This window comes from Heterocephalus glaber, unplaced genomic scaffold, assembly GCF_053883595.1.
Source record: "Heterocephalus glaber isolate CG9 unplaced genomic scaffold, H.glaber_assembly_v1.0 deba00001532, whole genome shotgun sequence".
In the NCBI taxonomy this organism is placed as follows: Eukaryota; Metazoa; Chordata; class Mammalia; order Rodentia; family Bathyergidae; genus Heterocephalus; species Heterocephalus glaber.
The window spans coordinates 5,209,865-5,235,852 of record NW_028258330.1 but is presented as its reverse complement, the minus strand read 5'-3'; the positions used below and the strand labels follow the sequence as shown (position 1 = coordinate 5,235,852).

Below are 25,988 nucleotides of genomic sequence, written 5' to 3'. Positions count from 1 at the left end.
ACATACCTTATAAATGGCCACAGGTTATTTGGGGGATGGTTACAACTCTCTAGTATATGTATATACATACATTCATATACACACATACTATGTATATAAATATTGAATGAAAGCTGTGTAACAGGGTCTTTCTTTTAGGTGATATAGCTTCCCCCCCACCAAAGGACTTTGGGTCTGTGAAATTATTCATATCTAGGTGTTGGGAGCAATGCTACATAATTTTAGGGAAAAATCATTTGGTTAGCTCAGTTCTCCTGCCTACAGCCCAGCTATGGAATTCCGAGACATAATTCCATTTTGGCCTCCAGTCACAATTGAGACCTCAATGATCCGGTGATGCTCCAGGACAAGAAACATCCTGGGAGCTGAAAACATCCTGGGAGGAACAAACATCTGCTCAGTTCCTCGTTGTTCTTGGATTGTTACATTTTATTTACACAGGATGGACTGAACTCTCTGCAAGTCATATGTTACATTTGTTTCTCCCGATGTACTGAATAAAAGGTGGGGTAAACTGGGGACTTTTGTCTTTGCCGTCCACAGCAGCACTGATCAGACCCAAAGGTCAGCTTCTTAGTCTCATTTTTTTACCTTTCCTGTAATTCGCCTTGTGCTGCCTTGGCTCACAGGAGACTAGGACTTACTGAAGAGGTTCTAGTAACGTCCCCTTTCCCTGTTCCCTACATCTAGGAATAGTCAAGGGGCCATGGCTGTCTGTTGTGATGATTCAAGTCAGACTTTGCTTCACTAAATCTAGAGCTTTTCTGTTTATATGCTGCCCATCACTTTCAATTCTCTTTTTTCTTAGTACCGGGGATCAAACTCAGTACCTTGAACTTGCAAGGGAGGCGGTGGCACCACTGAGCTAAATCCCCGGCCCCCATCACTTTCAATTCTTGGAATACCGAAAATCAAATACCTTTGCCCCAAGGATGGTGGCATACACCTGTAGTCCCAGCACTCAGGAGGCTGAGGCAGGAGGACTGTCACAAGTTCAAGGCCAACCTGAACTACATAGTGAGACTGTTTCAAAAAAAAAAAAAAATCAAATACCCAATAAATGGCAAGGTTCCTATGGTTTGGATTATTCTTATAATTGCTTAGGTGCTGTTGATCATTATAGTAATCAAGGGTTCCTTGTCTTTGTCAATTAAATGCTGCCATTTGACCCTCACAACACCAGGATCTTGTTACTGTATTCTGTTGAATTCAGAGAGCCCAGTAGTTCACACTGTCACTTTTGGCTCACAGAGAACAGTCACCTCAGGACTCATTAAGGATGCCAGGGCTACCTTCACAAATGCATTTCCCACCACCTTAGTGAAAGTAGAAACACTCAGGGAGTGGACAAGCAGGAAAATCCACTCTGACAGCCTTCCTTGTCCTTTGGATACTACCTTAGCAGCAGCTTTTCATCCTCAGCACTAACGATACTTGGGGTTGTATTACTCGTTTTCTGGGATGGCTGACCTATGCATTGCAGTATAATCAGCAGCGTCCCAGGTCTCTACACACTAGATGCCAGTCTCTCTGATGTCCCTCACCCAGGGTAACATCCAAAAATGTCTCTACATATTACACTCAGGTATATGTCCCTCAGGAATAAGACTACCCAGGATGAGATTTTCTTAGAAAATGATGTTTCAACTGACAAAGGAGTCTCAGTAAAATATAGGGGTTCAGGGACAGGACCCATTTCATTGATATCTGTTCATAGGTTTCTATCCCAATTGTCAGGCTCCTTTCAGAAACATAATTTTGATCATAATTTCATGTCATGCTTTCCTTCCAGAATGATGTTAATTTTTTAAAATCCAAATTTCCTAAAACTTGGGGCAGGAACAGTGGACATGAGCTCACCATGCTTTTTCCTGAAATGAACCCAAAATGCAGGTTGTTATCAATATTCATTCCATTATGGATTTTTTTTGTACATAAACCCAAAGGCATTTTTCCCAAAGTAACTGAGCAACATGATTATTCATTCAAATTGGCTCAGACTATCGATTATTTTGGGTCTTTATTCCAGATTATTCTTCCAAGATAGACTTTTTAAAAATCAAAAGTCTGGGCCGGGGATTTAGCTCAGTGGTTTCGCTGCCTGCTGCACAACCACAAGGACCCGAGTTCAATCCCCGGTACCAGAAAAAAAAAAAAAAATCAAAATTCTCATATGTTTGTTATTTTGTTGTTGTTCAATGATTTTTAAATCCTGGTACAGTGAATTACTGTTTAAATTGGGATACTATTTAAATAGTGAATTACTAGTGAAAAAAATACACATGAATCCATACACCATTTTCCAACATAAAGGACTCTTCTCTCCAAGATTGACCAAAGGCTCTCAATAGTTGTTTGTTTTTTCTATACTTGGGATTAACCCAGGGCCTTCACACTGAGCTATGTCTCCAGCCTTTAAAATTTTTTAAAATTGGAGACAGGTTCTCACCAAGTCACTAAGTTGCCCAGGCTGGGCTCAAATTCACAATCTGCCTGCCTCAGCCTCCCAGAGTGCTGGGGCTCTCAGTTGTAATTAAAATTAATTTTAATTTTAGTTTTTATTAGTACATGTTTGCAGTACATAATTATTACATTCACTGTGAAGAGTTGATATATGTACATAGTGCATCTTTTTTTAACATATCCTTCCCCTCCCCTTCAATAGTTTTAAACTTACTAGTTTAGTCTGTTACCTGTTGCTATAACAAAATACCAGAAACCAGATAATTTATAAAGCATAGTCTGTCTTATGGTTCTCAGTCTGGGAAGTACAAGAGCATGGGGCTGGGTTCTGGTGACGGCCTTGTTGCCTTGTTGCTGAATCATAACGTGGTGTGGGGTATCATGTGGTGAGACAGGAAGTGTGAGAGCATGGGCTCTTCCTCTTCTTAGGAAGCCACTAATGCCATCTTGGCACCCCTGACCTCATCTAACCTTAATCACCCCCCAAAGTCCCCACCTGCAGGCAAGATCAACTTATCAATTCGGGAGTTAAGTTTTCAACTTGTGAACTTTTGGGGGACACATTCAAATCACAGCACTCACCAGCAAAGCTTTATGATTTTTCCAATAATAAATATGCACCTTCTGTTCATACTCTTGACCCCGGGGGATGACATCAGGCAGCAGGACAGGAACTGTCCCAATGTCCCTGCCCTTTGGTGATCTCTCTATATGAAAAGTCATACACTTGCTTGTACAGACTGCAGTGATTGGGGTGGGGTGAGAAAATGACACAAAGTACAAATAACAAAATAGTCAGATTCCACCCTGCTATCTGCTGTGTGCCCTGGAGAATGGAGAACCAGGGGAATTAACTAAGCATTTACTCAGGCCCAGAAAGACAACTCTTCACCAAGCAGCCCTGCTTGGACTGGCTGGAAAGGAAGGCATCACCTCTCTACTGGGGGTTTCTGGGGCCAACCACAACTTCCTATGGACCCGAGAGGATGTAACAGGGGCTCCAGCTCCTGAACTGTTGTGCCTGTGAATGTCTGGGTCACTTGGGGCTTTTCAGAGCACCCTAAGAGTGTGCCCACATTCTGAATTAAGACAGCACTGGCCAAGGGTCTGGAAAGCATTCTGATTCTAGGGCATGTAAAGACCTTTTCCAAATCATTAAGAACAAATAAGGAACCAAACTTGCCAATAAACACAGGGGAAGTTTCTCACCTCAAGGGAAGATAGGAATGGAGCCTTGTGGTGACATGGGACAGGACACAAAGCAGGGACTCCCCCTCTGAAATTAGTGGCTGGGCATCGGGAAGAGATGGCAGTGGGTTCAGATCCAGGGAAGACAGTGGTCTTTGTCACCAGCACTGGACGGTCAGCTGACTGCTGTCCCCTACTTGGCAAACATGGTGCTGGCTTGGTGCCAAACACCACCTGCAGGGCCTGGCTGGGCCAGAGCAGTGACCCTGCAGCTCCCACCGGTGTCCGCCTTCAGCTCCCTCACAACCTGGATCAGGCATCTGTGCAGCCCCCTCTGGGCAGGGCCAGCTGGAGGGAGTATGGAAAGCAAAGTCACCAGTGCCCCCAGATCGCACAGAGGGGCCACAAAAGCACTGTGCGACGCTGACACCAAGAAGGGCAATCTTCATTTGTAAGCACCTGCTGCAAGACTCCTGGCCTCCAGGATGGACATCCCCATTTATCTGCACTGATCCCCACTTCACACCCACCTGTACTGCCTGACTTTGGGCTTGGGTCACACTTGGGGCCCTGCCCCACCAGAGGGTCTCGTCCCTTTAGCAAATCCTTTTCCATGTCACTCATCACGGCTCTGCCCCTACCCCAAGCACTGACACACTGTCATAGGAAAAGAAAGCTTCACAAAGGACAAGAAAATAACATGACTTTTGAAATTGGAAAGGCCTGACCTTAAAATGTGTTTGATTTTCTTGAAACACATAGTTCAGTATTTATAAAGTCCTTTATGTGGCCCTGTGGAATTTCATCAGCAAGTGCGTTCCTGCATCTTGCTTGCTTAGTGAGGCTTGACTGTGCCCAAAGGAAATTTGGCGGTGATGTGTGTGGCTGTGGGCGTTAGAGAAAGGAGGAGCCCCACTATGAGATGTCCCTGGTCCAGCTGGTGGGCACTGGGGGCCTTTTGGGCTCAAGGTGGGAACAGAAAACCCAAGGGACATTGACAAGCCTGGAGGGGATTGTCCCTGGAGCCCACAGGCCCATCCTTCTCTGGGGAAATCCTGGACTCCATCACCTCCCCCTGCACTCAACCCTGCGGATCCCAGGCCTGCAGGATGTGAGAGTAGTGTCAGGGCCACACCAAGCTGCAGGACACTGAGCTGTGGGTGGGCCTTCCTTCCTTCTGAATCCCACAGCTTTTCCCTCAGTCTGGCCCTAAAGGGAACCATGACTGTGGGCAAGGTGGTTCCAGCTGCACAGCCAGATCAGATGATCATGCTTCCCGGTCCTTCCTGACGCTGCCCACCCATACAGTAGCTCCTCACACAGGTGACCCAGGGCTCTGCTCTGAGGACACCGAAGCACCAGCACAGGTCAAGGCAACAGCAACCACCACCAGGTCTGTTGTTTATTGTCCTGAATGAACTATTCTAAATGAACAAATGCCCTGTTTACATCAGTAGAACAATTCCAAGGCTCTACTACTACAGCATTGCAACCTAGATTGAAATCATGACCTCAAGAAAACAGTAAAAGTCATGCATTCCTGCAAATGGTTTTACTGAAGCTGGGCTGCCAGCCAGCAACAAATGATGGTAACCAATGAGTTCAATGTAGAAATTTAAAGTTCAATCTTTACATACTAATTTGAGGCCACCTACAAGATGCACAGCAGTGTGCAATTTGCTGCTATTGTGTTAATGAGGGGAAAGAACACATGTATGTTATACATGCACTGTGCGTGGCCCATGACATGTGTCCTATGTGTTTTTATCCAACCCTAGGATGATACAGCCAGCCCTGGGCTCTCTGGTGCCCCTGAGGAGGGAGGGATGGGAGGGAGACTGCTCCACAGACTACTTTATACCTTTCAGCTCTGAACCATCTGCAATTATTATCTATTGAAAAATAAATTAAAAATTAAAAGTGAAATTCCCTCCAAAAACCCCAGCAATAAACCATTAAAAAGTATGCATTAAGTTCATCACATTCCAAGGTATATTGGGAGCAGCCCACATGGTACAAATGGCTTCTACTAATCAAAAAATAAAAAGATTTTTTTTTTTCATTACTGAGGATTGAACCCAGGGCCTTCACACTGAGCTGTATCTCCTGCCTTTTTTATTATTCTGAGACAGGGTCTTGCAAAGTCACCAAGCTGCCCAGGCTGGGCTCAAACTTGATGTCTTCCTCTTCCTGCCTCAACCTCCTAGAACACTGGGATTACAAGCATGCATCACCATGCCCAGCTCTAAAGAAAGAAAAAGAATCTTAAGAATTTCTCTCCAGCTCAGTTCCCAATCTCAGATGCACACTTCAGAAACAGGACAGCCAGTGCTGAGTGGCTCCTTCTGTGAGGACCAGCAGCTGCCTTGGGCCTGACAGTCATCTGGGCTGCAGCTCTCAGGCTGGCTGAGCTGGTCCCCCAGCTCCTGGCTGAACTTAGCATCAAAGAGCAAGGTGACGTGGTGGTCCTCCCTTTCCAGAGCCAGGTTGTGGGCTGTCTGGCCTCGAGTGTCCACCTTCTGGAGGCTCGTGCTGTACCTGTGAAGGAAACCAGCAAACAGAAAGCCCTGAAGGGCTCCGCATAGGATTCTGAGTGCCTGATTCCTCCCTGCCTCGGAGGTCAGTCAGCACCTCCCAGCTGGGTCTCCCCAGCCTCCCTAGGAGGCCACCATGACTGTGGACCTGTGTGATTTCAACTGGCAGGCCCAGCATCAGTTCCCACTGCACCAAAATCCTACAACCTACAGCCAAATGTGGGCACACTCTCAGGGTGCTCTGAAAAGCCCCGAGTGACCTGGACATTCACAGGCACAGCAGTTCAGGAGCTGAGGCCCCTATAACAACATCTTCTCGGGTCCATACCAGGTCGCAGTGGCCCCAGAAACCCCTAGTACAGTGGTGACGCCCTCCTTTCCAGCCAGGCCAAGCAGGGCTGCTTGGTGAAGAGCTGTCCTTCTGGGCCTGTATAAATCCTTAGCAATATCAGACCAGCAAGTTCGATGTGACCAAAGGGGTCTTGGTTTTACTCACTGACCTATTTAACCAGGGAAACCCTCTCGAGCGTCCCCCCACCCCTTCCCTTGGAGAATACCGTGATGTGGTCAGCTTTGATACACAATGGAGTGCAAAAGTCTAGAAATATTCATTTTTTAATATGAGAAATCCACAGAAGTCTGGTTTGTAGCTGACTTAGTAAATGCTGATAAGTTTGGGAAATGTACTGAACATGGAGACATCTCTAGCCCAGAGCTCTTGGGCACCATCTGCACAGGGACTTGGTATGGGCAGCTCCTGCTTCTGTGTGGGGAGAGCAGTGTGCTTTCAGTGAGTTTGCCCGGCATGATGGGAAGATCAACCCAGCAGGCTGGCCTTCGAGGTCAGGGCAAGTGCATCTGGCTGTTTCTGCAGCTTTCCTGCTAAGGTCTGACCTGGTGAGGGAGACTTTGATGGCTGAAATGGAGGATGGGTTGGTATGTGAATCAGTAAAAGGCTCCTGAATCTGAGGTAGCAGGAGAGAGGGAAGGCATGAACCATGACTGGAAATAGCAACGAAGTAGGCAACTGAAGGCTGTGCTCTCCCAACCCACCATCTGCCTTTGGTACCCCCAACCCCAACACCTGCAGCCTAAGTTTATTCCAGTAGAGAAAGGGCATGGTGGCCTCCTCTCTGAAGAGTATGAGGTGAGCCCTTCCATTTCCCAGAATCCCCTGGTCCTAGCCTGGGAGTGGCGCCATCTCCCACAGAGCTCCTGGTTGACAGGCTCCACTGGGGTTTGGAGCTCCAACTCATCCAGCCCATTCCCCTTCCTCAAATATGGCAGACAATAAAGGGTCCTAGAGGTCTCAGAAAAATCTGCAACATCAAAGAGAAAAGCAAGCTAAACAAGAAATTTTTTTAAAAGACAAAAACCTAACTGGTCTCCTCAGAATGATTTAAGACAATATCACAAAAATACGAGCACATAAAAAGGAAGAAAACAGAACAAAAGGGAGCTCTTAGAAAGGGAAAATGGGACTGCTGAAATAAAAATTACTCAGTGGGAGGGATGAACAATTAAGTTAGGAGAATCTTTTAAAATATAGAAAGAGAGAGATGAAAAATACGGGCAAAAGGAAAACAAAGAAGACACAAGCAATCAATTCAAGAGCCCACCCTCCAACTAGTAGCTCCAGAAGGAAAAAACAGAAAGAGTGGAGGGGAGAAAAGATATCAAAGGGATGATAGAAAAAAACTGTCCTGAGCTGAAGAAAAACATGACTTTTTAGACTGAAAGGACTGGGTGAATAAAAAAATCTATAAATACACTTGTGAAATTTAACACCAAGGGTAAATGCTTCCAGAAAGAACAAACAAACAGCTCACAAAGGAACAAGAATTTGCAATAGAATTTTCATGGCTTATCCTGGATGGTAGAAATCAATACAGCAAGGATTTCCAAGGATCGAGGAAAAATTAGTTTGAACACAGAAATAACAGACAAGTTATTCATCAAGTGTCTCTGAAGCCAGAGATGCAGCTCTGTGTAGTGTGCTTACCTAGCAGGTGTGAGGTCCCGGGTGTAGTTCTCAGTGCTACAATCAAAAACCTCAGAAAGTTTATATTCATTCTCTCTCTCTGGATCAAACTCAGGGCTTCACACGTTAGGCAAGCACTTTACCACCCATAGTCCCATGCATCCTTTCTGAAAAAGCAGCTTGAGGACACACTCTTGCTTGATGGGAGTCAAAACCAAGAAAGAGATGGATGCCAATGAAAAGAAATCCCAAGAGAAAAAAAAAAAGAAAAAGAAAAAGAAATCCCATGAGAACAACTGTGCAGTCAGCAAGAAAAGCTGCCAGGTCAAATCTGTGTAGAATGTGTACTCTGAAAAGAAGGTTTCTAAAACGAATGGCACTTAAAAAGAAAGAAAGCAGATGGGATTGTGGATGTGAAGGCATGTTCTTTTCCAAACTGTGGTTGAGGGGAAGGATTCAGAAACTCCAGGAAAATCAAAGACTTAGAAAAATTGCACAAATAGCTGGGAGTGGTGGCACATATCTGTAATTCCAGCACTTGGGAGGCCAAGGCAGGAGGATCACCATGAATTCAAGGCCAGCCTGGGCTACATAGTGAGTTCAAGGCTGGTATGAACTACATGGTAAGACCCTGTCTCAAAAACCAACCCCCCTAAAAAACATAGAAAACCCCCAAAACAAAACCCAAAACAACAACCACAAAACTGCACAAATTGTTCTTGGTTTGAGAAAGAAAATGAAATGTGACATACTTCTGAATGACTTGTAGAGTGTATGGAGAATCTGACATTTCTGCTAAGAAAATTTTACTTTGAGCAGCCTAAGGATCATGAACAATCTTACACCAAGAAAATAAAAACCCAGCACACCACTTGGTTTTGCAATGAAAGTATTTATAGTCCTATTACAATGCAATTGGCCTTGGTTGCTTTTGAATTGTTGCAACCAGCCTATGGACAAAGGATAGAAGTTTATTATGTTAACACGAGTGGAGACAACTGGGTCAGCCTTGTAGACGCTAACTGTGTGCTAGTGAAAGTTGTGAGGTGCGGTGAGAAGGGAAGAAGCGGTAATGGTAGGGCGTACTATCCTTCTTTTGCCCACAAAGCAGCCAAGAGCTCCCACTGAAAAGTGATAGTCGAAATACAGCACACAATCAAAACATGAAGGCAAGGCAGAAATGACCAGGTGAGGGCAGCAAGCAAATCATCATCCCTCAAGCAGAAATCAGCAGAGGACGAGCTAAATCCGGAGTCCGGATTAGGTGTGTTGTAGTGATGGAAATACACCCGTTATTATTGGCTCCCTGCAAAGTTTAAACATTTAAATGTAGCTGTTTCTGTCTCTGGAGATAAGGAAGTCGGGGCAGCAGAGGGTGGCTACATCCTCCCACAGGATCTGATTTTTTTTTTTATCATGTGCACACTTTACTTTGATAAAATTAAAGTTATTTGGTATGTATGAATTATTTTCAGGAAACATAATTTTAAAAATCTTTCTGCCAGATGTATCATAAATAATCTCGCTCTAGACCAAAATGGAACATGCTGCTAGGGAACAACTTCGCTGCTACTACTCTGTATCTAAGCAAGTCTGTCCTGACTACTTCCAGCCCTGGTTGGGCCAGGTGCTTAGCAGTGTTTTCTGACCTCGCCCTCTGTTCTGCCACCTTTATTTTCTTGTAGCACTTGGCATTCTCTGAATTAGATTCTTGGCACTACAAACAAACAAAAACCTCAGAAAGTTTATATTCTCTCTCTCTTTCCGCCACACACACCTCTGTCTCTTGTCTCTTTCTCCAGTGAGTTAACAAAATGTATCACCATTTATAAAGTATAAAAGTGACTAAATTAGGCAACCCAGCAGGCCATTTAAAAATTTTTGTTTGACCCGGCCAGGAAAACAGAAGCTGCAAAGCTGGTGTAAAGGAAGAAGTTGATCAGAATGGCTGAGGGTTCAGTGGGCAGGGGAGGTGGCTCAGAGTCCACCACAGAGCCCTAGGCCGAGCTCCACCACAGGGGGCCCAGCTGTCCCTCCCACAGTGCAGTTCACATTTCACTTACAGCCCCCACTGCTGGTCCACATCCACTCCTCTCCCAGTGAGAACTGGAATGGCTTCCTGGTGCTTATTTAAGGCAGCAGCAGATCGGCCCGTGCTGTCACTGCAGTCAGGATCTGTATCCTGCAGCACATGGGGAAGGAGGAGCTTGCTACAAAACCCTGACCAAAGAAGCCTCCTGTTACTACCCTATTAAGCATAACACAGGTCCTGTAAAGAAATGACAGAGCCGGGAGTCGGGATTTAGCTCAGTGGTTCCGCCACCTGCCTCGAAAGCATAAAGTCCCGAGTTCAATCCCTGGTACCGCCCCCCCCCCCCCCACAACAAAAAAAAGAATGACAGAGCCAGACCAGAGGGTGCATGCCTGTAATCCTAGCACTCTGGGAGGCTGAGGCAAGAGGATGGGAAGTTTGAGCCCAGGCCAGGCAACTTAGCAACTTAGTGAGACCTTGTCTCTAAATAACAAAAAAAATTGGGGAAGTAGCTCAGTGTGAAGACCTTGGGTTCAATCCCCAGTACTGGGGAGAAAAAAAAAGGGAAGGAAAGAAAAAAGAAAGAAAAGAGAGGAAACTAGGTTGACTTTAGGTCAAAGGAGAGGAGAACCAGGAACTTTAAGACCCAACTTTACTGTAATGGACCCAGCTGCCAAGGCCAGAGGAGAGAGGTCCCTGCATCAGCAGGGGCGCCACCCTGAGCACTTTGGTTTCTTTGGGAAAGTAGGTTGAAGGTCACATGGGGTCATGGACCAGGGACTCTCTGTCCAGCCTTGTGCCTGTTACTTGGGCTCATCCGTGCTTGTCCAACTACTTTCTTTGCTATTAAAACCAAAAACGGTAATATATTACTGCAAAGCTTTTGACGAGCCATTCTCAAGGTGGACTACAGGGGTGGGGCTCCACCGTCTGGCCTGGGTTTCCTGCTCCGGCTTCTGGCTGTGGCTATGCTCAGGGCTCACCTTGTCCAGCAGCTGTTCAAGCACAGAGACTCTTTTGTCCCCTGCCAGGCCCACTTCTTCCACCCGATGTCTGCTTCTAGGCTGCAGGATTACAGAACAAGTTACTTCCACCACTCCCAAAGCCCATGCCAATGAGTCCAAGGGCAACACTTAAGGCCAGCCCTTCCTCTCCAAGCTCAGTGCAGCACTGACCACACTGGGGGACGAGTGTGAGAGCACACACATGTGTCTGTGTATGAGTGTTGTGTGTGTGTGTGCACATGGTCTTCAAGGGCCAGCAGCACAAACATCCATATCTAACATCAACCTTGCTGGTCTCCAAAACCTTGCCTTGGGCACAGGTCTGCGCTGACCTTGTTGTATGACTGTGAGAGACCTTACAGACACCCAGGAACCCCACTGCAGCTTCATTAAGCACGTTTCAGGAAAAGCAGCCAGGTGAACCCTAAAATGGACTGTTCAGTGCCCACGGCCCGCCTGTGTGTGACCATTTGGAACATGTGCTCCCCTGAGAAGTGAGTGATTCGACAGCCAGCCTCTTGCTCAGAGAAAAGAGCTCTCATTTATTTATCACCACAAGTCTGAAGAATTTTCTATTTTCTATTTTTCTTTCCTATTTTTAAGATGCTCTGAATTCTTCTTTATATATAGTTTTTCTGTGGGATTTCAAATGCTGGAAGGGTGAAGGAAACAGTCCACAAAGTAGGACGCATTCCTTTCTGTAATATTCTGCCCTCGGTCCCCAAGACAACTGCGGTGGTCACAGAACCAGCACTGCCCAGGTGTTGAGTAGAGAGACAATCCACTCCTTCTGCTCCTGTGAGTCCATGTTGTGGGTCCCCCCATTCTCTGCCCCTGCTCTCTGAACACAAGCTCCCCTACTTCTAATCCCTAAGGCTCCAGGAAGGGCAGGGGGGCTCTTTATACCAGTTGTGTCCCTTATGGGAAAATGTGTAGCATGTCAGCTTCATGAAGTTGAGATATCTCTATCTTCGGCTCATGTTTTCTTTTCACCATCTAAAACCACGACTGGAGTATGTGTGCTCAAAAGTAACCACTGAATTAGTGAATGAACCTCAGCCCCTAATGCAAATGAGAAAGTAAAGGGCCCATAAGGGGACTCAGGTCACATTGGTGGAAATGGGAGGAATCTCAAAGCTGTAAACTGCTAAATTCGGGGAGCTCTAACTGGATAAAGAAAATGTGGTTTTTTTATTAGAATGGTGTACTACTCAGCCATAAAAAATGAGAAATTAGAGATATTTATAGCTAAATGGATGCACATTGAGGCGATACTCTTAAGTGAAATAAACAGGACACGTGTAAATACCGAATAGTTTCTCTAGTGTGAGAAACTGAAAGTGTAAATAAGGACTAAAAGGTGTAATAGATAATGTGAAATAGGAGGAAAAGGAGCAAAATGGAGGGGGAAGTGTGGGGGGTGGGGAAAGGAAAGAAGGGAATGGAATTAATATGAGAAAATGAAAAAATGGAAACAAAGTCTTTGTAAATAGGGAGGGATGGAGGGGTTGAAGGGAGGGGAGGGGAAGGGGTAAAAATAAGGACCAAGATGGATTATGTAAAGGTGCAAATTTCCAATGATGAATGTCATTATATTGTATACCTAAAATGTACCAATAAAATAATAGTTAAAAAAATTCGGGGAGCTCTAAACTTCTCTTTACTCATTACAATATTTCAAACTGGGAGAAAGTGGAAAAGCATACAGAATCATATGCCTTTGAATGTGAAACAGTTCTAAAGTCTTCCTCCCAAATCGAGTGGTGCTGATGGACATAGGTGTGTTATTATTAGAGGATAATTGTGAGTAGCTGAGATCGAGGGTGTCTGTCTCCTTCACTCCCATGTGACAAGGGAGGAGGCTCATGCTCTCTGCTTAAGCCCTGAAAGGACAGGTTCACCCAGCGAGGGCTCCTACTGGGGCCCAAGGAGGGAGAAAGGCCAAACCCAGACCCTGAAATCACTGGGTAACGAGAGCGTGTCACAGCACCAACACCCTGGCCACCAGAGTTAGGACCCTCACACTGGCAATGCAGGAGACCCAGATGCTTTCTTTGCCAAATGCCTCCGGGGAAGCCTGTCCCACAGAAGCACTGTCCACCCACACAGGGACTTTGGGCCCTCACACCCGAGCCAGGCGCAGGTGCTAATCTAACCAGCCCTTCACTTGTCAAATGACCAGGCAACCAAGGACCCAACCAAATGCAAGACAGAGAGAGGCAGGCAGACAAGGCTGACCCCAGGATAAACAGGCGGACCAGGAAGCTGATGAGACACCAACTCTAATTCACAATCTGGGGATATTTTAAAGGATTCTGCTCCCATGAAATACAAATATGCCATTATAAGAAATGAACAGATAACAGAAATATTCCATTTAGAAAATATCAAAGTAAATAGAAAACGACAGTCTGGAGGAACAAGCCACCAAGGCCAAGGAGCACACGTACCCTCGGCTGCTCTTTCTTTATGTGAAAGTTTTTGGTTTTGATGTTCCTCATCCTCTTGACCTCAGAGTCTGAGGGACTCTGGCTGTAGTCACTCACTGAAATGACAGAGACAAGAACCACAATAGTCCCTCCCCACTCCCCCCCCATAAGGAGCTACTGCCACACCCCTTGAAGGTCAGAGGGACAAAGTGGCCTTTATGGAACCTTGCACTGGACCTGGCTGGCAGAGGGACTCCTGAGCCACCCCCCTGTCCAGGAGCCAGCATGTGAGGGGGAGGATGGACACAGAAGAGACTTCAACTTTCAGGCTTCGAAGGGCCCATGGCCCTCACCCCACCATGACTGTCCCCAACCCCATGAAGGTTTCAAACATCCCACCTCTGACTTTAGAGAAGCCAGACAAAGGAAATTTCTGGGAGGTGACAGTGAGATTCGTGATACGGCTGGAAAGTTGGTAGCAACTCTCTGCTATCCTGGGACATCTGTGAGTCTCTGGCCTATGGCTGGAAAATCTCTGGGAGGGCAGGACTCACCCAAGCTGGACCTGCTGCCGTAGAGGCCATCACCACCCTCGGTGATACTGCTGAGAAAGCGGTTGCTTAAGTCCATTGCTTTGCTGAGGTACAGGTTCTGACAGGGAGAAGAAATCCAAGCACAGGCTGAAGAGGCGACTGTGTCTCCATGGGAAGAAGAGGCTTCCTGCTGACCTGGTCCTTCCTGGGGGCCCAGGCCTGGGCTGCCCTCCTGCCTCCTCCCTCCCCAGGCCACGTGGCCTTCCGCCTCCTCCTCAGCTCCTCAGCTGCCCTCCATGGGCTCTCTCTGCCATGGTATCCCAACAGGCCTCTGCCAGTCACCATCACCCCATGCCTGAAGAGCTGTGTCCCTCTCCTGGGATCCTGTCAGTGTCCTGGAGTCAGGGTAGCATGTGGGGGAGTTCTATGGCCTCAGTGAGATTCCTGGTTCTGTCACCTACTAGCTTAGTGGCCTAGGAGGAAGCAGGTTCCTTAATTTCTCCAAGCCTCAGTTTCCTCACTTATGAAGTGGTCGTGCCTGTAGTCACATTTCATAGTACTGTACTGGGACACTGTTCCTTTCTATTGATGACACAGAAGTGTTTCCACAGTTCCCAAGTTGAGTCCATTCACAAATGAGTAAATTCTGAGGCTCTCCTTACCTTGTTGGAGACTTGAATATAATTCAGCCTGATGCTAACTTCACAGCCATCTTCATGGACAGTGGCAGAGATGAGCTTTTAGAAGAATTTTAAAGAGAATTCACAACTGTGGGTACTTGGACTCATTGACTTGCACCATAGTCCAGAAGATCTGAGATGTTAAGTTCTAACTTTAATCAAATTTCTTTTCTCTCTTTCCTCAACACAGACTTTCTTTCCGTTTTTTTTTTTTTTTTGGTACCGGGGATCGAACTCGGGACCTTGCACTTGCAAGGTAGGTGCCGGAACCACTGAGCTAAATCTCCGGCTCCTTTTTTTTTTTTTAAATGGTAATGGGACTCAAACCTAGGGAGCACTGAGCTACCTCTCCAGCCCTTTTGATTTTTTTCATCAAATATTAACACAAAAGAAGGTAAGATAAGAGAAACAGGGGAACAAATACTTGATCAAATAAATAGAAAATATTCAAGGCCAGCCTGAACTACATAGGGAGAGCCTGTCTCAAAACAAACAAACAAACAAACAAAAAGATAAGTAGAAAACAAAGAACAAGCCAGTAATCTTAGCTACTTGGGAGGCTGAGGTAGGAGGATCTCAGGTTTGAGACCAGTCTGGGAAACTTAGTGAGACCCTATTCAAATAAAAATTTTAGGCCGGGGATTTAGCTCAGTGGTTTCACTGCCTGCTGCGCAAGCACAAGGACCCGAGTTTGATGCCCAGTACCAAAAAAATAAAATTAACAAAATAAAAATAAAAATTTTAGAAAAGGGCTGGAGGCACTCCAGTGGTGTATTAGCACGTGGCACTTATAGAAAAGGACTGGAGATGTAGCTCAGTGGTACAGCACTTGCCTAGCATGCACAAGGTCCTGGATTCAACATACACACATACACATACACATACACACACACACACACACACACACACACACACACAGCTGGGTGTGGTGGCACATCTCCATAATCCCAGCACACAGGAGGCTGAGGCAGAAGGGTTATGAGCCCAAGGTCAGGCTGAGCTACACAGCGAGACCCCCCATCTCAAAATATAAATAAATATTCTCTGAGATCTGCTCTTACTGAAGTGGATCAAGGATGAAAATAGCCAAATGTGAGCATCAGAAGACCTCCCAGTCTCCCTGATGCATGGTCTCTATAGTTCTGGGAAGCAAGTCTGTACAATAAAACAGTAAGGGCTATGTCCAATGTGTGTGTGTGTGTGTGTGTGTGTGTGTGTGTGTGTCTGTCTGTCTAATCATTTCTGAGTAATGATAAGAAAAGGTTTTACTACTGTCCTTTGTAATTATAAAGGTTTTTATACTTGACCTGAGCTCAGAATTAAATAAACAAACAAACAAACAAATAAATAAGGGCCAGGGATTTAGCTCAGTGGCACCACGCCTGCCTTGCAAGCACAAGGTCCTGAATTTGATTCCTGGTGGGGGGGGACAACAACAAGGAAAAGAAAAGAGAAAAATGGCAGACCCATATTTAGCCATATCTATAATTCCACTATTATAACTGACCAAAATACTTCAATCAAAGGATAGATTTTCAGACTGCATTAGAAAATTTACACGTTCTTCAAGAGACAAACTATAATCTTTTTTTTTTTTTTGGTACCGGGGATTCAACTCAGGACCTTGTGCTTTCGAGGCAGGCGTGGTGCCACTGAGCTATATCCCTGGCCCGTGAGACAGACTTTAATCAAACCATGAGACTGGATGTCATCACCTTGGAAAAAGTGACCTGTTAATTGAGGGGGGCAGGCCTTGGCACCAAAGGACAGTTGTCATAACTAAAGGACAATATCACAGCTGAGCAGCTTTCTCTGTAACGGGTAGAATGAGTTTAGACTCAAACAGAGGAGGGCCGGGGATTTAGCTCAGTGGTTCCGCCACCTGCCTTGAAAGCACGAGGTCCCAAGTTTGATCCCCGGTACCAAAAAAAAAAAAAAAAAGCTATGAACAGAGGGTAGATCATGTTTTCAAGAAGGGTCAGATAATAAATATTTGAGATCTTGTGGGCCATGAATTCTCTATCACAAAATTTAATATTGTGTTGTATACAAAGCAGCCACAGATAACATATCAATGAATGGCTGTAGCTCTGGTCCAGTTTTATTTTGTAAAACTGAGCAGCAGGTCAGATTTGTCCCAGAGGGCAGAGCTTGCAGACCTCCAAATGAGACTGAAGAATTTATAAAGTGCCAAAACCACTTACCAAAGGAAACGGAGCAATACTTGAAAATTAGGCAGTTTTTGTGGCCCAGTGTGGTGGTACACACCTGTAATCCCAGTACTTGGAAGGCTGAGGGAGGAGGATCGCCATGAGTTGGAGGCCAGCCTGAGCTACACAGTGAGTTCATGGCCAGCCTGAACTACATAGTGAGGCCCCGTCTCAAAAATAAAAAACAAAAAACACAAAGCAAAAAACCCAACCAAACAAAAACCCTCAAAAAGAAAAGAAAAGTAGGCAGTTTTGATGACCTATTTGGTAGCAGAGGAGTGGATAGCTGATTTGAAAAGGTTCCTTTAGGTCTTGGGACAAACAGAGGCAAGGTTTGCACATTGCATTGTGTTCTCATGATGGTGATGCAGTGCTAAACGAAGGGCACGGGGCTTGGGATCTGATGGATCCACTTTGAATCTGAATCCTCTGAGACCCAGCAGGGCAAATGCAGCCAGGTCACCAAACCTCTCTGGGCCTCAATGATCCTGGGTGTCACATAAGGCTTGTTCTGCACACCCACTGCTATGCAGAATGCCTTGCCACTGATTATGTTCACAGGCTCACATGGCCTCGGCTGGGAAGACTGACATGGGTAGAGGTAGTGGGAAGCTTGGGGGCCAGAAACATGTAAAGTCTGGCACTAATCTGCCTGGCCCCTGAGCTGGGATGACTTGAGGACTGGGTGCAGCTCGGGCCATACACAGGCCCCCTCATGTGGCTGCCCCAGGAGGCTTGTGCTTCTCTCAGCAGGGAGACTGGGCTACAGGACCTGCTGGAGGTGGGGGTGCTGAGCAAGAGAACCCACATGGCCTGGTGTGACCAAGCCCACAAGCCCCATAGCATCTCTCCCACCATGCTCTATTAGTTGACCAGTCACAAACCCATTCAGATTCATGGGGACATTTGCTTGAAGGGCAGACTGTCAAAGAATCTATGGTTATTTTTAATAAAAATGGCCACAAAGGTAATACTCTTGCTTTGCAGGGTTGCTATGAGGACTGGGCTGATGGACACAATGCTGTTACAGGTGCACTGCAGGATGGAAACTCTTACACTCAAATACTAGTGCTGTTAGATATTAACACAGCATGTGTTTTAAATGTACAGTGCAGCTGCACTAAATGTTTTGGGGTTTTTTAGCTCCAGCCATTGGGATTTCTGCCATATTATGTGGTACTGAAAGCATGAGATGTTCAGGATCTTCCTATCTTAGGGTGGGTGCCACAGAAGCAGACCCTGAGACAGTCATCAAGAGTCCATGATTATCAGGGCAGACAGCGAGGAAGGGCAGAGGGCAGAGCAGGAAACGCAAGAAGTCAAGCAAGCCCCGAAGGAAGCCAGACCCCTGGGTGGCCTCTCACCTACCTTCCCCATCCTGGGCTCTGAGACCAGGGCCCGGAACTCAGGGTTGTTCTGAGTGTAGGACCGGAGGTGAGCAGAGATGTGATCCAACTGTTTTCTCCAGTATCCTAAAAAAAAAAAAAAGAGAACCCAGACATACAGATAATTCTCCTGAGTCTGAGAAAAAGATGGGTCATGTGGGACATCCACTCTCAAGGAGGCTATTTTCCTTTCCCAAACCTTGCCATGCTTTTTCCTTATTGAATCTCACTTGTGCACCAGAATTTGTTCCATCCTCCCCTCTCCAGCTTCTTATTATACATGATGAGTCGTAGAATATTGGAAGATTGCAAAAGAATATACTTTGACTGCCACACATGAAACCCTTCTTTTTCTATTATTCTTTCACATTTAACTTATATAATTTTTGAATATACACTTTGGGTTTGGCAAATGTATACATCCCGATTAACATACAGAACATTTTCATCACTCCAAACAATCTCCTATGTCCCTTTATGGTCTGCAAGGGGCTTGGACACATTTGGCTTAGTTGCCACTGAAGGATGGAAGGCACCACACGAGGCCAGATGCTGGCTTCTTGTGTGCTAGTGGATGTTGCAGAGGCCTTGGGTGCTGCACACACTGGTGGTGTGGGTCAAGAGCCATGGAAAGGATGGGCCATCAGCTGACCACACACCATACACCACATTTTGTAACCCATACTACACAGTGCTGGATTCTCAGTGGAAGTAGAAGCAGAAGTCTTCCATCTTCGGGCCTAATCCCAGAACTGTCACGTTGTCTCCTTTACTATTTCCTATGGGTAAAGCAAGCTACAAGGCCAGTCCATATCCCAAAGGAGGGGAAACAGCCATGCCTTAAGGCCAGGAGGGATGGGATCTACCACAGCACTGATGGAATTACAGGTGTGCGCCACCATGCCTGGTTAGGGAAATATTAATTAGAAGAATAATGAGATGTCACTTTGTACCCACAAGGATGACAATAATGAAAAAGTCAGATCATTACAAGTGACAGCAAAGATGCGGAGATGTCAGAGCCTTCATGCACTGTTAGTCAGGATGGAAAATAGTACAGAAGCTGGAACACAGCCCAGAAGTTCCTCAGAAAGTTCAACATAAGGTTACCATGTAACCCAGCAACTGTACTCCTGTGCATGACCCCAGGAGAAACGGAAACAGCTACAGAAAAGCAGATGCTCACAGCAGCACGATTTGTAAGAGTCAAGAGGTGGGAACAAGTCCCATGTCCACCAACTGATGGGTGGATAGATGGGATGGCATGGATTCATGCGTCATCTTCTATGGGCATAGAAAGAAAATGAAGTACTGGGCCTGCTGCAGCATGAATGAAGCAGAACACTGCACTGGGTGGGAGAAGCCAGCTACAGAGGGTCACCTATTACTCGTTTCCATCTGAGGGCAATGTCTAGAAGAGGCATAGCCCTGAAGCCCTAAAGACAGAGTGGGTTTGTGGTTCCAGGCCACGGGAGGTGGGACATGGGCAGTGACACTTAAAGAGCATGGTCACTTCTGGGGGGTACACAAGTGTTCAGGAGCTAGTGGTGCTGGCCGAAGGGTGCTGTTGATGGAATTCACATCACTGAATCGTACAGTTTCTAATGGTTGACATGGCAGCTTTCATAGTGTGTGGATTCTTTCTCAATTGAAAGACAGGAGCTGGGGTGGTGACAGCCATGGTGTAGACTCAGCACATGTCTACTGTGTGGACAGGGCGAAAGGGCTCCACGTGTGCTCTGTGATTGGCGAGCTAGACACAGGGTTACGAGTTAAAATATCAGAGTGTTGAGGGCTCAAGGAAGAGCCCAATTCTTCACACAAAGAAAATGACTTGAAAAGGGAAATGTAAGGGACTTATCTCCTGCACGTACATAAACACTCACTAAGGAGAGACACGCGGGTCTCCTGGCCCAGAGGAGGCCTCGCTGGGCCTCACCTCTGCCTGGGCTGATGGCCATGAGTGGGGGCATGCGGCCACGTGTCTCCACCTCCGGCTCCTTCAAGGCCAGCTGCCTGCCAGACGGGTAGAAGAGGCCCACGGTCTGGGTGCCCACATGCTTCTTAGGCCCAGCATCAGCGCTGGGCAGAGGGACAGTTAGGGGTTGCCAAGCATATCGGGGCTAGAATGAGGCAGAAAACAGTTTTTTAAAATTAGGATATCATTTAGTTAATCATCCACCTCCATTTTACTCATGCAAAGGGATTCTAATCAGAAAGAAAAGCACCTCCAAAACTCTGTTCTTTCAAAGACATCCCTGCCCCAACTTCCTGGCTTCCATTTTTTTCCTGGCAATTCTCAGCCTGATCCATGAAGCCAGCCCCTTTTCTTTGTTCATTTATTGTCTCAAATTCCTCTCCTGCCCAGAGCCTAGGCCATATCTATCCTCTCAGTTCCACAATCCAATGGAACATAGACTTCCCTCTGCAACTACTCAACACCTGATATTTAACTACTGGGCACCAACATTTTCTCTGGTATACTCTTGCATAGGGATCTGGGGGCCTGAGAGGATCACCATGTAAGGTTGTATAGGCTGTATACTGTACAATGTCACGTATTCTAAAGAGGTGCCATTCACATGCTGGACAAGGTATATATTTGCATATTAGTACAATTTTTCTGGGAGAGGTAAGAAAATGTCTAACAAATTTCATGTACTATAATCAATTTCCAATAGATGGCAGTCAAGTGTCTGGAGAAAAGACCACCTTTGCTTCATTTACACAAAGGCATCATACGGGCTAGTAGTGGTCCCAGGAATCTTCTAATCTGGGTCACAAAGGCCATGAACTCCCTAAAACTGTGTGGAAGGTGCTGAGCACATGAGCATTCCCTCCAGTAACTGTTAGCTTTCAATTCTTTTAATACAGAGATAAGAAGAAACCTGGAAAATCTTTATGGAGATTAGAAAATTCATAAAGGCTGGGAGGAAGCTGGATGTTAGAGCTCAAGTGCTTGTGCCCATGACCGTGTGACGTTTTCCTCAAGCTCTGCCCAGGTGCTGTAAACAGCCAAGAGCAATCGTCAGTACATGAAGTAAGCTTTCTGCACTACAGAAGAGCAGTGGAAAGGTCACAAGACGCAACCAGTACAACTCAAGGGAGGTACATTCTATCTTTGAGATCCACTCAACAACACTACTGCCATTCTGCCTGTTGCCTGCAAACACTAGTCAACTTTAATCTACAACAGCCAAATGTATACTTACTTAGATCTTCGATTTTTGAAGAAATTTGCATGTTTAAAGCCTAAATTGATTGAGTGTAGCCACATACACATCTAGTTGAAAGTTCATGAGGACAGCCTAAAGAGTCTGGCTCTCTTGCCCTGGGCTGCTGAGTCAGGGGTCTGTGTGCAGAAATTCAGAGCAGTGCCCTCCCCTGGCACCAGTTCTGACCACAGTGGAAACCTCACCTGAGAAGTGGGGTGCGGCTCCCCAGCTAGGACAGTCGGGCTGCCATCCAGGCTCTGTCTTGCCATGGAGTTCACACAAACGCCACAGGTAGCACAGAATTGAGCAGATGGGTGATTGCTGGCCCCACATTTAGGGCAGATGGAGTGGCTAGCAGAAAGGCCAAGCTAGAGGAGAGAGGACATTTTTGTATTAGAGCTATAATTTGCCCACAAAAATTTTTTTTATACCATACTAGCCAAAACAACATGTGCCCATGCCCTTTGACCCAGCAACACCACCTTCCAGAATTCATGCTATGTGTGGACAAGTACTCAAAGAAATATATTCTGGGGCATCTCTTAGAGCAGTAGAGTTTCAGAGGAAATAACAGGAAATAACCTATGTGTCCAGCAATAGGGGATGGGTGACCTAAAGGCATCATGGTTTGTACACACAGACATGGGATATTATGACGCTACTGGAAAGAATGAAGACATGTTGCTGGAGGAAAAGGATTGGATCCTTGTTTATGGTAACACCAGCTCATTTATAAATGTACTAATAACGAGCAGAGCAACTCAGAAACTGAGTGGTAGCCATTACTTCTGGGGAACGGAACAGTGGAGCTAGATGAGAAGGGAGATAATCCCTCCTCTAAACCTTTTGAAGGTACTCAGACAAATAAACATATAACTTTCCATGTTTTGTTTAAAAGGTAGGGAAAACACGAGTCATAAAAGAACAAATGTCAATGGTCAATAAATGAGTACAACAATTTAACCTCAAAGAAATGTGAGTCGAAATGGCAATGATAGACAGTGCTCAGTGTAAGAGAATCTGTCATCTGTCTCCAAGCTCACAGTGGCCACAAGAGAAGAGCCTGGCCTCCTGCAGGAAGGGGGTGCTGCACTACCCACCTTGGCTCCACACCAGTCGCAGAAGATTGCCTCCCCGAGGTTGTGGCAGCCACATCTGCACCAGGAAGTGGTCTCCCCTTTCTGGGTCAGCAGAGGGGGTGCTTTCTCGCCACTGTTCCAGGACTGGTGAACAAAGTGGCATAGATAGGCAGGATCAACCCCATATTCTCACACTCCCACCCAATCCAACAAAGGAATAAACAATGCAAGCCCCCAAACAATGCAAGCCCCCAAACAATGCAAGCCCAGGAATATAGAAATTTTTTTGCCAAAGAATAAATCTATGGTGCTCTTCACCATTTCATGAATTAATTCACACACTCCTTTACAGATCACAGGAAATCACAGACACGGAGAGTCTTCAATCTCTTGCATGTCAAAGGCAGTGAGCCTGCTGTTGATGTCACAGAGGAACAGCAGTGCATGGAGAACTCGACTACCTACCATACCCTAATGGAGGGTTAGCCTCTGTCCTTTGGGTTCTGGTTTCTGTGGGAAATGTGGGTTTATTTTTTACCCCTGACACATGAAAAGAATTTTCTTATTTTGGAAGGGAGACCAAATTGTTTCATGAGGACCTCTGAGACTGCTGGGTAGGCTTGGATTGGATCTTTGCTCCTGCCACATAATCCCATTTGCCTAGGAAGATATTTCCCCATTTCCCAAGTGTGGACAACATTTGAGAGTGATAGCTGCCTGGTCACCTACCATGTGCTGGTGCCATTCTGAGCACTGTCCCTATACGCTCTTGTTAACCTGACAGCAATCTGTAAGATGAGTGTCATCACTGTCCCATTTTACAAAGTGGGGGCACAAAGGGGTGAGACCCAAGATTTAAGCCTAGGTCCCTGACATGAAAAGCCTTACTGTCATCCAGCATCGTACATAGCCCCATCACTGTGACAGCTCCTCGCAGGCCTGTGGACGACTGATCACAAGTAAGCACCCAGGGGCCAGGGATTTAGCTCAGTGGTTCCAGCGATTGCTAACCAAATGCAAGGTCCCAAGTTCAATCCCTGGTACCAAAAAAAAGACCTAAAAAAACCCCCAAGTTGCCGGGGATTTAGCTCAGTGGTCTCACTGCCTGCTGCGCAAGTGCAAGGACCCGAGTTCAATCTCCAGTACCAACAAAACAAAACAAAACAAAACCAAAAAAAAAGCTTTTGGGCCGGGGATTTGGCTCAGTGGTTCCGGTGCCTGCCTCGCAAACGCAAGGTCCCAAGTTCGATCCTCAGTACCAAAAAAAAAAAAAAACCCAAGTAAGCACCGGGGACATGGGACACAGGCTCAGTCTTCATGCATCAGTGCCCTGCCCTGACATCATGTCTGGTAGACCCTGATTTCTTCAAAAGGAAGACTGTAAGTTCACATCTGGCATGGTGACATGTGGGAGTCATTCAGATATTTACTGAATCAATGAATAATTGATTTAGTTGATGGCCGGAGGGTATGGCCACATATCCAGTGTATCATGCTAAAAAAGTAAACTCAGGGAAAACATCTTCTCAGGACAAATTTTCTTTTCTTTCTTTCTTTCTTTTTTTTTTTTTTTTTTTTGAGACAAGATCTTGCTTTGTGTTCAGGAGGCTGGCCCTGAACTCACTTTGTAGCCCAGGCTGGCCTTGAACTCGTGGAGATCCTCTTGCCTCTGCCTCCTGAGTGCTAGGATTACAGGTGTGTGCCACTACACCTGGCCACTGGACAAATTTTCTTTTCAGATGCCCAGTTCAGAGGCTGTATTTGACCAGCTGTATCCTGTATGGCATCAGGGCGCTCTGTTACCCTAAAACAAACTATTCCAGAAAGAAGCCATGTAAGCCCCTAACATCCACAGCCTGGGGAATTCTGTGCAATTAGAGCTATTTTCATTTCAATCAGTTTAGTGTTAAATGGGATTTTGATATAAAACTGGCTGACCTGGATTTCTAAAACAAAGCTGTTAAAGCTGTCATTGAAAGGCATCTAATATAGGTTCTAATATAACATTGCTTTAAAGAAAGAAAAGTTATCTTACCCCATCATATTAATGCTGCACAACAAAGAAAAGACGTAAATCTATCAAATTGAACATGCACTGTTGCTTCTATGACACTATAATAAATACATTCTAACATCTAAATTCTCATAAATCATTCAGATACAATTTTTTAAAATTCAATTTTGAGATTGTTCCTAAAACATTTTGTTGATAGAAGAGACCTAGAAACAAATATATCACTGATAGTTAATAACATCGATTTAAATTTTTAACCATTTATATAAGCCCAGAGCCTGAGAAAGGGTATCTGAGAAAATAAATATTTTTCTTGTCAATTTACGTAAACTTAACACCAAGAGGACCTTGTACTTGCCAGGCAGGCGAGGTACCACGGAGCTAAATCCCTGGCCCTATTCTTTCTTGTACTTTAGAAAACAATATTGGGAAATTTCATGGTGGAAGAATGATAAAGGGGCCAAGGATTTAGCTCAGTGGTTCCGGTGCCTGCCTCGAAAGCGTAAGGTCCCAAGTTTGATCCCTGGTACCAAAAAAAAAAAAAGATATAAAGTCTCAAAACATAGTTCTAGATAACTATCAATAAGAGAGTACCTGAAAATTATACCAGTATATCCATACTGAGGAATGCTATTCAGTGATCAAAATTGTTTAAAAATATATTAATATATGCAATAACATAAGTGAACCTCAAAAATATTCTGCTAAGTTAAAGAAACAACACACATACAACTACACACTTCTATAAAAGACAAAACTAAAAAAAAAGACAAAACTATAGTGTCAAAAGAGATGAGTATTTTCTGGGGCTAGGGATTGGGGGGGCTCGACTGCAAAGGGGCATGAGGAAACTTTTTAATGTGAATTAATTGTTCAGTATCTTCACTGTTGCTGTGGTTAAAATAATTATATATAATTATGTGTTAGGCAGCTTTCCACCACTGCGACAAAATTCCTGAGCTAATCAGTTCATAAGGAGGAAAGGTTTGTTTGGGCTCATGATTTCCAAAGTTTCAGTCCATGGTTACCTGCCCCTGCTGGTTTGGGAGGCAAATTACAACATGGTCAGAGTACACAGTGGAGGAATCCCACTCACCTCATGTGGTCAGGAGGCAAAGAGAGAAACAAGAGGGTCCAGGCCCACTATCCCCTCAGTGGCGTGCCCGAGTGACATAACTTCCTTCCATAAGGTCCTGTCCCTTGAAGGTCCCACCATCTCCCAATAGCACCATAGGCTGGGA

At 45.5% G+C, this 25,988-nt stretch overlaps 1 protein-coding gene and 2 non-coding genes across 11 annotated transcripts in view; 2 read left to right on the top strand and 1 right to left on the bottom strand.

Annotated features, from left to right (window-relative positions):
• Positions 1-5,019: 5,019 nt before the first annotated feature.
• The window catches only part of Dzank1 (double zinc ribbon and ankyrin repeat domains 1), a 54,445-nt gene continuing 33,476 nt past the window's right edge, over positions 5,020-25,988 (bottom strand). For 5 of the 9 annotated variants that reach the window (XM_013070752.3, XM_013070753.3, XM_004840869.4 and 2 more), the window contains 10 exons: positions 22,755-22,877; positions 21,858-22,022; positions 20,379-20,562; positions 18,423-18,526; positions 14,827-14,901; positions 14,186-14,282; positions 13,653-13,747; positions 11,182-11,262; positions 10,230-10,348; positions 5,020-6,189 (listed from right to left, as the gene is read on the bottom strand). In XM_013070752.3, the coding sequence (XP_012926206.1) occupies positions 5,949-6,189; positions 10,230-10,348; positions 11,182-11,262; positions 13,653-13,747; positions 14,186-14,282; positions 14,827-14,901; positions 18,423-18,526; positions 20,379-20,562; positions 21,858-22,022; positions 22,755-22,877 (1,284 nt within the window). In that variant the 3' untranslated portion in view covers positions 5,020-5,948. Of the gene's footprint in view, positions 6,190-6,500; positions 7,102-9,038; positions 9,473-10,229; positions 10,349-11,181; positions 11,263-13,652; positions 13,748-14,185; positions 14,283-14,826; positions 14,902-18,422; positions 18,527-20,378; positions 20,563-21,857; positions 22,023-22,754; positions 22,878-25,988 lie in introns of those variants that run through there. The other 4 variants (XM_021255110.2, XM_021255109.2, XM_087189039.1 and 1 more) reach the window with 4 other exon arrangements.
• Positions 15,913-15,992, top strand: LOC147824627 (small nucleolar RNA U2-19). Its single transcript, XR_015442127.1, has one exon. It is a non-coding gene; the product is annotated as a small nucleolar RNA U2-19 (small nucleolar RNA).
• On the top strand, positions 16,089-16,160 carry LOC147824626 (small nucleolar RNA U2-30). The gene has a single exon (XR_015442090.1). It is a non-coding gene; the product is annotated as a small nucleolar RNA U2-30 (small nucleolar RNA).